Raw genomic sequence first — 15,835 nt, 5'->3', positions numbered from 1 at the left:
CCATTTTGACCGATGCTGCAAAAAAAAAACTGAAAAGAACCTCTAGATTAGGTTTAGACTAAACCACAATAACTGATCGTAATAATGTTTACCACAGTCCCTGACCATATTATTAGACCCAAGCATAAAAATTAATATTTCTCTTAAATATTGTTGTTTTGTTAAACTATCAAACATCTACCGAACAGTTCAGCCGTTGTGTTCGATTACATGTTGTATTTTTTCACCGTTTATATTTAACAAATTGGCGTGCTGTAGCTTGTTTTGAACAATGTTTTTTTGCTTCATTTAATCGTCACAGTAACGAGCAATATTGTGATAATCGTCTAAAACGCCATCTACATGTCATAGTCGGTGTTCTCAGATTTAATCATAATGGACATCGCTTATAATCCTTGTGTCAAACTTGAAGACAATTTTATCGAATGTTGGGGTTCCTTGAACCATGTGGTACACACAGAGAAAATTTTTTAAATATAACCAAATATGGGTTTCTCGCAACGGTTTTTTTTTGTTGAAATAGTGACAAAAGAAAATCTGGTTTGCTATAGAAAAAATTGCTGCTTGAAACTACAAAATATGATAATCAATTTTACTCAGTGGGTTAGTTTGTTTTAAACGACATTTTGATAAAAACAACAAATATTTCACTTAACAGTGAATTCAATTCGAAAAATCTGTTATTAATGAACAAAATTTTGATAAAGTTAAGAATTGTTGCGCTTCAATTTCACAAACTTTTTAGTTGAAATAAATTACCTTAAATTTAGCAGTTTCAACTAAAGCTATTGTTTGTTGGAATCATGCATTTTTATGCTTTTAAGAATAAACCGATTTATTGCAAACTTATTTACAAGGTTATATTTTATACTACTTTTATTTCGATTTATATTGTTTTTAAAATTTCTAAAAAACAGTTATGTTTATTTTGAAATTTTTTAAGACATTTGACCGTTTCGTCATTCCCGTTGCTACACGATCGAATTATTCACATACCACAGTCAATCCCTGTTTTTTTAAATTTTTATAGCTTCCAAACGATTCGGTGCTCCATCAGTCCGGTTAAAATAAAGAACCTGCATCAAATATTTTTTGTAAAGAAAATGTGTTATGTAATGTTATGCAAATTTCTAAAATATACTTGCCGCGGGAGACAAACATGCTATGGTTTATATGCGCGAGAAAACATAGTTCCGGTTTATATGAAATAAAACTAACACGGTTAATCTACCTTAGTAGTATCTTTATACAAATAATAAATATATTATAGATAAATTTAACCCAGTTTTTTCTTGATTTAAAGATATAACAGGATTGGGTCAACAAGGACATTACCGATAACATTAACTTAACTTTGGTTGATATGTAAAATATAGTTAGTTTATTTTAACAATAAACTCAACCGGAACAAATATATTTTTCGTTTGGTTAGATCAAAATTTTGATTCAAATCAAACAGAGATCATTGTTTTTATTGAAGGGAGAAACTGGTTTGTAACAATCATATTCTAGCTTGAAATGAATATAAATCAAATTTAAAAATCTACTAATTGTTTTGTTATTTTAAACATGCTCGATTTCTCTGCGTGTACGTATGAAATGTGTGAAAATGATGCCTTTTCTGAAAAGAAAACTATACGGAAATAATTGTGCATTTCAAGTTACCCAATAATCAACTAAAGTCATATATATTTTTGTAGGGATTAGCAAACATGGTAAAAAAACTCGGTCAATGATTCGACGGTTAACATCTTTTTATTTCTTTTATTTTGTTTCAACAAAGTTACAGAATTCTAGGAATTCAGCTAATCTCTTATATCACATACTGAATAATTGAGTAACGTTGTCAGTGCATACACTATGAATGCTATAACCGTCAGGTCAAATGAGTTCTTCGTTGAACCAGTTCCACTAAAGAAATCTTTACTGTTTTTATCAGTAGGATCACGAACTCCGCATGTTCGGTAAGAAAGTGTCTTCTTGCGTTTCGGATTCACGTATCCCGGAATATAGATACTTGGCTGATCGAGTCGACCGATCGCTAGCAGCTTGGAAAAGTCCTGCTCGATCTGATGTGCACTAGGACCTTTGAAGTGCACGATCATTTGGACGCAGGCATCGTTATGAAGCGATTTCGTGCTTCGTGAATCGATTGCCAACATCCACTCGGGTAGTCCCATGACAGTGCGAATTTCTTCCAGGAACTGCGCTACCACGAAACGTGGTGGTTTCTTGAGGTTAATGTATTTCACAATATCGTGATCGGGTTCAATCTTTGCACAAGCGAATCGATCCGGTGACTTCTCGGGTCCAAAAATGACTATAGCTCGGCCTAAGGCACTTACCGTACCTTCAAGTGGAAAGTTGCTATCGGTGAAAACCATTCGGCGCTCTCCGATGTTGATGGTACCTAATCGAGCTGATACGTCTCCGACATAGCACCGTAACGGATTATCAGGGCCACACTCTTGACGATAGAGATCTTGCTGAAAAATTATAGGATAAAATGAAATCTTGTACTACTAACACCATCTACCATTGAAACTCACATTCAGTGGATCCGCTAATTGGGTGTAGTAAGGATTCCACACGTAACCGGCAGCAACGCATCGGGTTTCAACTTGCTTTACTGTGGCATCCACACCGACAGGGTTTACCCAAATTTGCCAGTTGTGATTGAAGGTCATGTTGCGGTCATGTTTTCCAGGGTATCTCAACTTCACCTCGATAATTGTATCACTTTGGCTACCATCATTCCCGATCAACTGGGTCATCCGGATGTAACCGTATGCGAACCCAACCGGATGATGGAACGACGCGATAGCTCGTATTTCTCTTGCTTCACTGGGACTGTACCCACGTTCCAGTGTACTGCAAGCCCATCTGCGATTTCTTTCCTTCTTATGAATGACGATCGATCGACCGATGATGCTTTCGTAGCCAAACAGTGGCAACCGGGAATCGTTGTACGACTGTTCGTACATAGAAACTCCATCCAGTGTACCGAACTTTCCACTTAGATCACCAATCTCGTACTGATCTGTACTACCCATTGCTGGAGCAGGGGATTGCTTTGGATCGACGTTGCGTGGATTCCAGTGGCCATACACGGAGGAATCTTCACACGGAAACTCCAAATCGCCTTCGACCGGTGCCTGGAATCATAATGGAAAACGAGTTATGGCTTGTTGATTAGTTTTATGACAAATAACGGTAACGAACTAAAGTCATGATTTCTAGACTGGATGTATATTCAATCCTCAGAAAAATGATAAATAGTCTAGCAGAATTTTAACATGTTTTGTGAATTTTTGGTATGAAGGTAGATTTTTTCATAATGATTTAACGAATATCAAATTTTTCCATTCAGATTTCTGGAGAATTTTCAATGTACAAAATAACATAATTTTAAATTTAAATTCAAGCCTAAAAGCTTATGTAAGTAAAATAGGTATGTGACCCTTGATTAGGATTACCACTTTGAATGTATTCCTCGCCCAGTTATTTGGAGAGAAAAGATTCTGTCTGTCTCCTAGGCTTAAATTTTCCTAGGACTAGATATCCCAATCATACGCGCAGTACTCCCGCTCTTCTGTTTGTACCACCGCACGGCTTGGATGCGGTCAAGAAGCAGGCTGGCGAGAAATCCTCGTGCAACGTGACCAGACTCACCTGAACCTTCCGAATTTTCCATGGTCAGTTCGCCAAACAGTCAGTATTCCAATTTATAGCACAATTCGTTCGAATACTCCAGGAGTCCATCGCCTAAGTTCGTGGCCGTAGAGGACAACTGATCTAATCAGTGTTGTCTACATCACTAGCAAACGTTTGATATGGGACCACGACCCTTTTCACGTGAGGTGACAACCGCCAGCAGAGTATTTGGTATAGGTTTTTGTAGACCGCATTTGGAATTGTAATGCCCCGGTAGTTGCAGACGTACGACATTGTCCATCTATTCCTCCGGTAATTTTTACTCTCCCAGAACTTAGAATGCACTAAGTGAAGCGCTCTAGCTAACTGATGTCTTCCATACTTTATGAGCTTCTCCAGTCACCTGATCTAGTGCAGTGGGTGCTCCAAGTTGGGCTTCAAAGCCATAACGGTACACTACATTTTCGTTGAAGAACTGCTTTAACCTGTCCAGGCCAAGCCTAGGTCTATGAGAAGACTTCCCTCGAACAGTTCAGCTTGCGGTGCGAAGCCTTTGTGGAATCGATAGACCTTCTCAGAGAACTTGCGCGTCTTATTCTGCCATTCTTCATTCAGCGAAAACGCTCAAACTTCTATCTGGAACTTCGTTGACTGAACGACTTTATATTGTTCCGCGTTCTCTCTCTCTCATACCGAACTGCAGCTCAGCGCTGTAAAACTTCATTAAATTCAAATGAAAGCGAATGTGGCATACATTGACGATTTCTCTACTACAGTAAACTTCACATTCTAAAACACAATCTTCGCTGGCGTACAGAACGGGTAGCATTCAGTTCATCTCTTGAAATAAAATATTTCTTACAATTGGATAAGTAAGAGGCCTTCAAATGAGGTTCATATAAACATTCGATTTGGTTCAAGATAATGGATGAAAGATAAACCAGTCATAATAACTGAAATATCAAATACAAAATAAACATAAATTAATTGTCCCCTCTCTCAGTTTATATTTTTAATACTTTGGTTTCTATGAATAATTAACATTCAAACAACACACCAGTTAGATTGTAGCAAAAGCTTTACGGACCCTAGAATTCCTAAGGATGGCTACGTGCTTTGTAGAAGTGCGCATATGCAAATCCAGTTTAAAATTGCTCGGTTGTTTGGAACCCATGCTACCTGAACGGTGTTCATAGAATTGAGTCGATACAATGCAGATTTGTTCGCTTCGCTCTTCATCGGTTGCCGTAGAACGATCATCATAAAATTGCGTTGAATGAAAGTGGCGGGTTACTAATAGGTCTCGATACAAAACAAATGCAACGCGCATTAATAATAGCACATGTGTTCAACGATAAGATTGAGCTCTCCGTAGCAGTGCTTTTCTTTGACGCTCTATACGACGTTCCTACTACGGCACGAACGGTTCTGGTATTGCGAATGAAACAATAAGAATCTTTAACAGTCGTACTGCGGCCCGAAAACTGCTTCTAGGCACGACACGTACAGGTGACAACCTTACCTGTGATGATCAGCCGTACAATTAGTACAAATCAATAGGATAGTATACTCACAATATGCACATGATAACCACTGTTAGCCACCAATCCTTTAAAGTCCACCTCTGCATTCGTAAGATCGTACTCGGATTGCTGTATCATCTCCAGTTTGCCTTTGATTGTGAATGGATCACCATTTGAGTACCAATCCCTAGCGACCACTTTTCTCCGATGATAGCCGCCTATTCTAAAATATTGAGAAAAAAAATTCTAACCATTGCTCCCATTTGCATAGATCAGCATCATACTTACATGGAACATGCCAAACGTTCGCCTCTCGCCTGTGGACCATGATCATCGTAAATTACAATTGATCGACCAATTATACTCGATGGACCGCTCAAAGGAAGATTCTGATCGACAAACATTCTGCGGCTGATGCGTTGACTTTCTGCTTTGTTGCCGGCTATATCTAGCGTTCCTAGTCTATTGGATAGATCTCCTATTCGACATAGTTCCTGTGAGTACAATGTGCACTTTGATTCCCATGTTTGTGCACCGAAAGATGCTTTCTGCGGATTAAAGATGACTCCGGTGCTAACACACCTATTCTGCCAATCATAGAAATCCTTCCCGGGAGGATCATTAGTTACTGCCCAGCGATGTATTGCCGTGTTGTTCACTTGTGAACCATCGGCATGGATTAAGTACTCTATTACTATAGATGTATCTCCCCAATACTCATCTTTTACTTGTCGGAATAAAATTCGCCCCACTATTGGATACCGGAATAGGACCTGTGCCGTAACAATCGGAATTTGATATGGTCTGCTGATCTCATATAAAGCAACCGAACCACAAGCCCAGGGCACCTGTGTTATATTGGAAGGGTTCGTACGATTATAACGAAGAACATTAAAACCTCGGAAAACGATACTACTTCTACCCTGTAGAGGAAGAAACGTATCCCAGTAGAATCCGCTGAGCTCAGCGCTTATACCAGGAAGAAACATTTTGTGGTTTTCACGTTTATTGCGGTTGGTAAGTTTACCGCTCAAATCTCCGATCGGGTATTGATCTTGCGTTCCAAATCCGGGTGGAGGTATGTCTCTCTCCTGGATATTGGTGGGATTCAATGTTTGTCCTGAACTCAAGCAGAAACTGTCTAAGTGTGCCGAGTATGATCTCAACGGTAGCTCATTTATTTTAAAAGCTGCAACATCTTTGGCGTAATTCTCGTTGTCCTGGGGCTCATCGGTTACAGCCGAAAAAGAGCCATTAATCCAAGTTGGCTCGAAACGTGATCTCTGTACAAAACGGATCTCGCCTTTTATTCCACCTCCATTGACCAATGCTCTGGCTGATTTAGATTTCAAATGTCTGAGCTTAGCACATGATAGGAACGTATCCGGATGGACTGGATCGAAAATTACAACGTACAGTTTTCGCGAAGGACCGTACAAGTCACTTGGCAGAACGACAAACTCTTTATCGTTGAACAATTGGGGATATTTGAACTTTTGCGAATCTGTCGTTATCTTTAAATTGCCTAATCGAGCATCGATGTCACCAACAGCTTTTCCAGTTCCACGTACCTGTGGATCGAACACTAGTTGAAGTTTATTGCAATTATCTTCGACAGCGGCATTATCGTTTTCGAAAATATCTGTTACGTAAATTTTCCAAGCGTGTTCTGTGTAATCTGGATTATTCAGTTTCCTGAAAACCAAAGCAATCTAATCAACATGGCACATTACATGCTTCAAACAAAATTACCTGGATTGTTCACGAATATGAAACAGGTTCGAGTAAATCAGTGTATCGGAATGATGAGTCTCCTTCGATGCTAACCAACGGAAATATATGGAACCGGTGACGGGACCATTGAACCTTGCCTCAGCAATGTGATCTTGTGAGCCATCTCTGGTTGTGACAGTTGCGCAAATTCTGAAATTACTATTCGGATCAAACAGCACCAACGATTTGCCCCACAGTCCCTTTTCTCCTGTCAACCGGATGTCGTTCAGCCACGTTGAAGATTCATTACCTGGGAGTGTCAAAAAGCCTAGGTCATCGTCGAACGACCACAGTTGCTCGCCCAACGCCTTCAGATCACATCTGTCTTTGGGATCGACGATCGTGTAATCAACCGGTAGTTGATACACACCCCAACTCCACGCTTGATCTGGATATTGGAGTGTGGTTTCCAAATCGGTTGCTATTTGAACCTGTCGTTCGGTGTACTGTGAGAAGGAAATCTCACCATGCAGTCCATGTTGTGAAATGTAGGCTACCAAATTTACCGCCTCCGCTGGAATAAAAGTCTTTCTTTATTAACTGAGTTTATTTTTATCAAAATTTATCAATATGAAGCAGAAATAATACATCAATTTCAATGATTCAGTGTAGAAAAACATTCCAGCCCGGAAATTCCTCAGATTTGACGTGGCACGAACAAAAAAAAGAGAAACGAAGTAGAAATTAATTGACCATGCAATCACTGTTACTCACCATGGACAACCAGCGACAGGACAAACAAGCAAATTGATTTTATTGTGGTAACCATTATATAAAACAATCGATCAACAGTCGAGGAATTACCACATTTTATAATAACAACATTGTTTACGACAATGTATGACTACTCTTGTTCCCTTGACAGCATGAGTAATCTTCCTCTGGTGATCGCTTGAGGAATGTTCGACCGATCGCGAAATCTCACGTCCAACTGCCTCTGCCGCTCACCGTAAACTAACGAACATTGATCAAGCTCTGGTCAGGTAAAGACAAAAACATTCTCTTTCTTTCTGAAATTTTCCAGTCTTTGCTCTTTCGGTTCTGTTTTGATACTTCAATCCGGCAAAACGAATCACATGGCTTCTCACCGTTGTTTTGGAACTTTATTCGTGATCGACACAGGTGAAACTAATACATACAAACAAGAATATGTACCGTATGTGAGATTATATTGACCGGTGAATAAAGAATGTTAGACATGCTGCGCGATTCAACAAAAATTTATTTTAATATCCAAATATCTCGAAAGCGATTAATACAAGAAGAAAGAATTTTATTTACTTATAATAATCGCCTTTGATATGTAGTTTCCGCGTTTCGAGGGATTTGATGAAAGATGGTACAGTAGGAAAGATATAGCTCTGGAAATAGCATAAGCTAGTGTCCATGAACACAATTAAAACCGATTCTCGAGTTCGGCATAATTAAATGCCGAATTGGATCGGCAACACGGAATTTTACTGATTGTTCAGTAATTCACATGCTCATTGCCAAATGTCGTTATTGTAAAGTTCTGATATCTCGGTAAAGCGCATTTTATTGCCGAAGTTTGGCATAATATGTTGCTGAACTTGTCCGTAAACAACAAATATACCGAAATCAGCAAATCCGTTTGCCGAGATTTCGAACAGTGTGTTAGCTTTTACTGAAATTTGGAGCTGAAAAATATTTACGAATTTGGCGAATGAAAGAGATTTCAGTATTACGTGAAAAGCTAAGTGGAATCAAAATGTTCCTTTTATATATACTTTTGAATATTTGTTTATTTCCAGGTAAGTAATCAATAATAAAATACACTCTTTCCCCAAACTTAGCTTTCGTGATAAGTTTTTCGTGCAATAATAAAGCAAAATCCTTTCTACACTCGATTACTGATGACTCGGTAATCCATGATTCGATCCCAATTGCTTTTGCCGAGCTAACAGCAAAATTGCTGCTGACTAGGGATGTCGTATTATCGATCGATTAATCGAGTAATCGATTAATAACCCAGATAATCGAGTAATATTTAATCGATTAACTTAAAACTAATATTCGATTATTGAGCTAATCGAATAATTAAGAAAATCCCATAGCAATAATCGAATGAATAATCGAGTAATCGAATAATAACCCAGCTAATCGAATAAATTTCAATCGATTAGTTTCAAAATTTTACTCGATTACTAAATAATCGAGTAATCAAAAATTTCCGACATCCCTACTGCTGACAAGCTCGGCAATAATTGACAGTTCAGGATTGTCGAAATTCTCAGTAATTATACATTCAGCAATGAATTTTTTTGTGTGTAGATTTTGAACTATATGTTAAATCAAAGTAAGCGATACGTAAACTAGCTCGTCATTTTTGCCTTTCTCTATGGAAAGGTATTAGAATTGCTGGAGAAACCGACTTTTGAACGGAGCCTCGGAGACCCATAGTGTTTTATATCATTCGACTCAGTTCGACGAGATCGGAAAATGTGTCTGTCTGTCTGTGTGTGTGTGTGTGTGTGTGTGTGTGTGTGTGTGTGTGTGTGTGTGTGTGTGTGTGTGTGTGTGTGTGTTTTTTCGAAGATATTTTTACCGCTCATTTTTCTCAGAGATGGCTGAACCGATTTTAACCAATTTAGGCTCGTTTGAAAGCTGCTGTCAGGCCATTGATCAAGTTCGAAGACGAAATGGCTATGACTTTTGGTTCCAGAGATATGATGGTAGAAATGACGTAACCGACGAAACGTGTGGTTTTTTTTGCCGCGCAAGTTTCTCGGAGATGGCTGAACCGATTTTAACAAGTCCAAGCCTGTTTGAAAGCTATTGTTAGGCCATTGATCAAGTTCGATTATCAAATGACAGTTTCTCGTCGAATAAATTTTATATTGAACTCCCCTTTTTGCCTTTCTCATATAGAAAGGTTATGCAATCACTGTGAAAACCGACTTTTGAACCGAGGCCCGGAGGGCCAAGTGTCATATACCATTCGACTCAGTTCGTCGAGTACGCAAAATGTCTCTGTGTGTGTATGTGTGTATGTAACGTTTTTTTGCACTAACTTTTCTCGGAGATGGCTGAACCGATTTTCACAAACTTATATTCTAATGAAAGGTCTTGTGGTCCCATAGAAAATTCCTGAATGTTATTTGGATCCGACTTCCGGTTCCGTAATTATGGGATAAAATGTGCAAAAAATTGTGAAAATAAGTGCACAAATTTGAATCCGACTTCTGGATCCCGAAATATAAGGTAAAGTGTGTTAAAAATTTTATACCATCACTGAAACAATTAATAGTTTTTATCAGTAGACGGTCAAACAATCCGATTTTGGTTATTCTTTTAAGAATCGAAGAAAATTATTTTGAAGAATACCACAGTATTTTATATGATAGTATGATTGATATGAGCAAGGCATCATTACACCTCAAGGTGGATTAAAACAGGTTTTTCAATTTAGATCTTTGAACAGAACGGAAGTGTAAGGGTGAAGCCAGAGAGAAAGCGACACGCGACGTGAAGTGAAGCGATGCGAAATTTGACAGATCGCACGGAGTCGCGCATCGAGTTCACGTTGCAAAGCGACTACAGTCCGATCGCATACACACTTAAATTTTCTTGTTGAATCTCGGCAAAAAATGCCGAAATTTGCACAGTGAAGTGCTCGGTAATCGTTTCGGCAAAATGTAAAATTACTGAGAATCTCGGCAATCCAAAATTGGTAACTGTCAATTATTGCCGAACTTATCAGCAAGAATTTTGCTGTCAGCTCAGAAAAAGTTATGAGGATGGAATTATGAATTACCGAGTTATCAGTAATCAAAAAAAGGAATGATTTTTCTTTATTATTGTATGAAATTAATATCACAAAAACTAATGTTTGTGAAAGGGGTTTGTTGATGTTCATTTTAATTTAACAAACAAAATAAGCGCAAACACCCAAAGAAAACATCACGGCTAAATATAATTGTTTTTAGTGCTCCTTAACTCCCCTACCTGGAAATAAGCGGATATATATAAATATATATGCGCAGTAGATAGTTTTTGATTTTTCTTTTTCGTCTGGTGTTAAATTTAATACTCTGTCTTTCATAGCTCGCTTGCAATTTCTTTCGAAAGTGGAAGTTGATAGGTGGCCTATTGGCCGTTCTAAAAAAAAAACGCGTGAAATCCTCGTAGGATACAATTCTCGGTTTATTTTTCATTAGGGCGAATAAGCAAGTGACAGTTTCTCTTTGTTTACTTTTTCTTCTATTAATTACCAAGCGGTTTCCACGTTTATCACTCAACTCTTTGCATGAAATGATACCCGAAACTTTCAACTTTCAAACAGAATAATGATATCAAAGAAAATCTTTTCAATCACATCACAATAATCGAAAGAGAGAGTGATTAAAGAGAAACTGTCACTTGCTTATACGCCCTATTGAAAAATCAACCGAGAATTTAAAGATTTTTACACTGGTGAAAATCTATAAATTGTATGCCACGAGGATTTCACATTCTTTTGTCATTCAAACAATTTCATTAAAAATTTTATACTAATTTGAGTTAATTTTAGGCACAAATGCATTCAGAGAATTTTGAATAATTAAAAAACCCTGCTCCGATATATATACTGCTTCTTCGCTAACTTTTCCGGAATCTAAAGTATCAGCAATAATACAGTTGAACTGAGCAGAACAAAAAAGTGCGATTTGTTGGTTACATCACTTATACGACTACAACCGAATTGGTTTGCTTGTTTGTTACTTCCCAGCAGTACTGCTTTTCAATGACATCCGCCACGAGATAGCATGAACTGTCGGAGCGCAAAGTCGAAAGCCCAGTCTACAATATGTGTGCAAGCATATGCCGAACTGTAATGGCAACAGCGCTCGCATGCCTAAATGAATGCTGTCACTGAGACAGTTTCTACTCACCAGTTTGATGAGAGTATTCTATCCGGAGAGTAGTCAAACCGAACGGGCTGTTTGTATCCTGTTTCTTTCTGTTCGCTCATTCGCATAAAATGTTACGGGGACAGCCTTAGAAAATCGAAGACATCCTTTGATTTTTAGGGAATTACTGTTACGAAGGGCTGTCGCAAGCCGGCTGTCTCATCAATGTCTCTTGAAGCAATAAACCGGCTGTTTCTGGAGACGAGCTGTGGTTCATAGTGCGCTCGCACTATTTCGGCTGCCTCAATGAAATGGTACTAGTTCTTACGATTGCGTTGTTGGGATTACCTTTGCAGGAAATTTTAGGGTTTCATTACATTACCATTGTGAAATAAAGAAATTGTTTTAGATTTATATATACTGTCGACAATGAATTTTAATAACCAACGAATATTAAAAGATAAACACAGAGTTTTGTGTAACGGCTCATATATCTGAATTACTGAAGTATTCATCCTTAGTGCTTCCTTCTTATTCCTAAAGAAACAGATACACTAGCATTCATTGATAATACTCCGAAAATATCTTATGCACCCTTATTCTGTATAACGACGTTTTGATTTTTCTGTTTCTCCTAGGATAACTAAACCAATGATTTTTTTAGGGTCGGAAATGACAGCCACAATATAATAATTATTATTATTATTTGATGAGTTGGCTAGAGCTGGTGAAATGAATGATTTTGTTGGTCCTGAACCAGCTTTACCACTTTCAACTAGTTGGATAAAGCACAAGATTCGTTCTTGGGCTGCATCCAAACATGCCAGCTACTGGCGCAGCTTGCAAACTTGCGCTCAGACAAAAGCATTTCTACCAGATTTAAATCTGAAAATGTCAAAGTGTCTACTGTATTTTTCCAAGCATCATTGCAGTATTCTGGTCAGAGCTCTGACTGGACATAGCAAACTCAATGATCACATGGCTACTATTCAACGTACTGAGTATTATTATTATTATTATTATTATTATTATTATTATTATTATTATTATTATTATTATTATTATTATTATTATTATTATTATTATTATTATTATTATTATTATTATTATTATTATTATTATTATTATTATTATTATTATTATTATTATTATTATTATTATTATTATTATTATATTTATTCCCGCTTTCAAACTTAATTGTGGTCGTTCACCGGGGAATCACACCTACAATATATCATTTTTCATTTTTTTTAACATAATTTCTTTTCAGAAAGAAAACTGTTAAATATATGCAATGAATTCGACTCTCAGAATGTTTCACTATTCATTTACAATATTTAAAGTTCCAAACGTTTGATTTTTTTAAATGCGGATACAAGCTACTTAGCCAATTAGAGTGGAAAATTTTCGACATTCTTAGATTTGTAACTGCGGAAGTCGGATCCGAATTAAATTCAATAGTAACCTATGCAGCCTTTTTATTTCAGCCTGATTTGGGAAAATAGGTGCAGTCATGCCTGAGAAATTGAGTGACGTTGTTTGACACATACAATACACATGCATACACACGGAGGAATTGCTTAACTTATCTTAGTCGAATGTCAACTTTCACTAGTCGAATTTTCAAGTAATTTCAAAACCTTTTTTTATGACAAAATCAAAATCTATGTATAGACACTTTGAAATTTTTATAATTCCAATGGCAGATATAAGATTCTTCAAAACTAAATTGAGCTTGAATTCATGTTTAGGTAGTTTTTGTTACTTACCATTTCTGGAAATATAAGTGTACTTTATAGGTAATCGTACTTATCCCCAAATTTCCCAACCAGAACCGGCAATGAACTTCAATACGATGAATCTATAGTGCATCGAAATGTGAGGGCGTGAGAGCCGACTGAAACAGAGAACCAAAAATGTGTACGAGAATTGTAGCAAGCGCATAGAAACTGGATGTGCTGTTTGAAATTTCAAGGCACCGCATCTTCTTCTGCGTGCGGCTGGTGATTGCAACATCTACATTTCCAAAATTGGATTGAGCGTAAAAGCACATAGAGGAAATGATTACGATACTTCTCAAAGTTTACATGAAATTGTCCTTTTAACTGCAGCTATAAATTTGGGCCTCAGTTACTTTTATATCAAGTTTTGTGATAAACAACGACATTAAGCTAAAGAATTCAAAATATACTGAACACAAGCTTCTACTTGATGAAAGATGCGCTTCAACCGAGTTTTAAATTTTACAATGTAAAGTGACAGTTTTAACGTGTGTAAAAGTCGCGAACTTCTGGTAGCTATGACCAAAATAATATAATAGTTAATATGCCGTTTCTAGAGATAAGATAATTCAATGCATAACTGGAAGAAAATGAATTCCAGATTATCAGCACATATGTATTTTGGAATATATTCCAGGTTAATAGAAACACTATACTATTCATATATAGAAGATAACTTGATATGTCTGGAAAGCTTGAGACCATATTACTCAAGAAAGACATTATTAAATAACTTGGTGAACTAAAACTTTTTTCTAAATAAAACGAAATAAACATTCGAATCTGTTACGGGCAACCATGCTGCATTCCACGCTTGGAAACATGTTTTTTGGAAGAACCGGAATTTTTCATTCAGTTTTTGCATTCAAAGCTTTGTTGTACGATACCTGCAAATAAGTTTCTAAATGATTTTTGTATTGCTAATTCCGACTCCCAATTTTGCACTCAAGGTTTTTATTCGATTGGTGGTTCAATGTACATATAACGAACTTAACGAGCCAGATTTTGTATGCTTCAGTTCTGACTTGGAAAGATTTTTAGTGCCCGTAGTATTGCAACACTGACCATGCAATAGTCCCGCGTAGACTTACAAGTCGACCGCAAAGTTGAATGCTATTCAGAATCACGCTAACTAGTATCGAATACAGAATCTTTGATTTGAATATATCTTTTGCTACAAACATTCATTCATCGCTTACATCAAAAATCTAATTCAATTGACTTATACACTCTTGTATAAGAAACGATCGCGCCTTTGATATTCTGAACGAAGAGATAAAGAGGATGGAAATAATGCTCCACGCACATCAGTACGCGCCTACACTATGAATGTTACAGCCCACAAACCGAACGTAAACTGCCTGAAACGAGCACGCCGAACTGTCTCAGCTCTTTAATTATGAATATAATTTCTTGAGAACAAACTTTTCTTTCTATAGAATTTCATTGATCGATCGATTCATAGAAGATCGACCAAAATATAAAAATTAACTATTCTTTTAAACCAAAGTCCGCTCTTAAATCCGTTTCGTATTAGTAGTTTCGTATATTATTAATTATCAATTATATTGTTATCAATGCCCTACCAACGGTGATTGCTATGCGCAATGATCAACCGCTGCGCAAAGCAATCACCAAAGGCAAAACTAAAACCCACATGCTTGCCTCGAATCTTCATAGCAAACCAAGAGCAACAAATTTGAACCGCACCGGCTACTGTCGCAGACCTGGTCAAGGGAGAGTAATATTTTGCTCTCGACAGAAACAACGCAGTGACTGATACCCGAAGTTTACTGTCGCAACAGCGAGAACTTCATGCTTCTTCGGCTGTCGTGGACCATGACAAAATGTCTTGTGATGGAATGAACTGTCGAACGAAGTGAATGACGGCAACGTTGGCTGTACAGAACTATTTGTCTAAGGGCTGTCGTGATGAAACCTATCACAAGGCTGTCATTGAAAGAGTAGCAAGACAGCCTCAATAATAATGTCGCGCGGCGGTACATTTGGGAAGCCTGGTTACGGGTGGTCAGATCCATTTTTTTGCACATATTACCCTGTATTTCCGGAACCGGTAGTCGGATTCGAATAAAATTCAGGAACTTTGTGTAGGATTACAAGACCTTTCATTTGAATCTAAGTTCATCGGTTCAGCCATCTCCCAGAAAAGTGAGTGCAAAAGTGCACACATATACACACATACAGACAATTTGCGTACTCGACGAATTGAGTCGAATGATATATGAAACTCGCC

General features: G+C 37.5%; 1 protein-coding gene across 1 annotated transcript; it reads right to left on the bottom strand.

Annotated features, from left to right (window-relative positions):
- Positions 1-1,733: 1,733 nt before the first annotated feature.
- LOC131440189 (uncharacterized) lies at positions 1,734-11,097 on the bottom strand. Its single transcript, XM_058611252.1, has 7 exons — positions 10,917-11,097; positions 7,665-8,078; positions 6,930-7,464; positions 5,466-6,872; positions 5,229-5,400; positions 2,550-3,155; positions 1,734-2,486 (listed from the first exon to the last, which is right to left on the bottom strand). Exons 2-7 carry the CDS (start codon positions 7,717-7,719, stop codon positions 1,806-1,808), a joined length of 3,456 nt encoding a protein of 1,151 aa, XP_058467235.1. The 5' UTR covers positions 7,720-8,078; positions 10,917-11,097; the 3' UTR covers positions 1,734-1,805.
- Between the last annotated feature and the right edge of the window lie 4,738 nt (positions 11,098-15,835).

Source organism: Malaya genurostris, chromosome 1 (assembly GCF_030247185.1).
Source record: "Malaya genurostris strain Urasoe2022 chromosome 1, Malgen_1.1, whole genome shotgun sequence".
In the NCBI taxonomy this organism is placed as follows: domain Eukaryota; kingdom Metazoa; phylum Arthropoda; class Insecta; order Diptera; family Culicidae; genus Malaya; species Malaya genurostris.
This window is presented reverse-complemented; position numbering and strand designations above follow the sequence as displayed.

Bases quoted from the DNA above. Each gene is read 5' to 3' on its own strand.
- LOC131440189 (XM_058611252.1), bottom strand. From the start codon at position 7,719: ATGGTTACCACAATAAAATCAATTTGCTTGTTTGTCCTGTCGCTGGTT. The intron at 7,465-7,664 runs GTGAGTAACAGT...CTTTTATTCCAG, and splicing joins CCTGTCGCTGGTTGTCCATG to CGGAGGCGGTAAATTTGGTA. The intron at 2,487-2,549 runs GTGAGTTTCAAT...ATAATTTTTCAG, and splicing joins AATTAGCGGATCCACTGAAT to CAAGATCTCTATCGTCAAGA.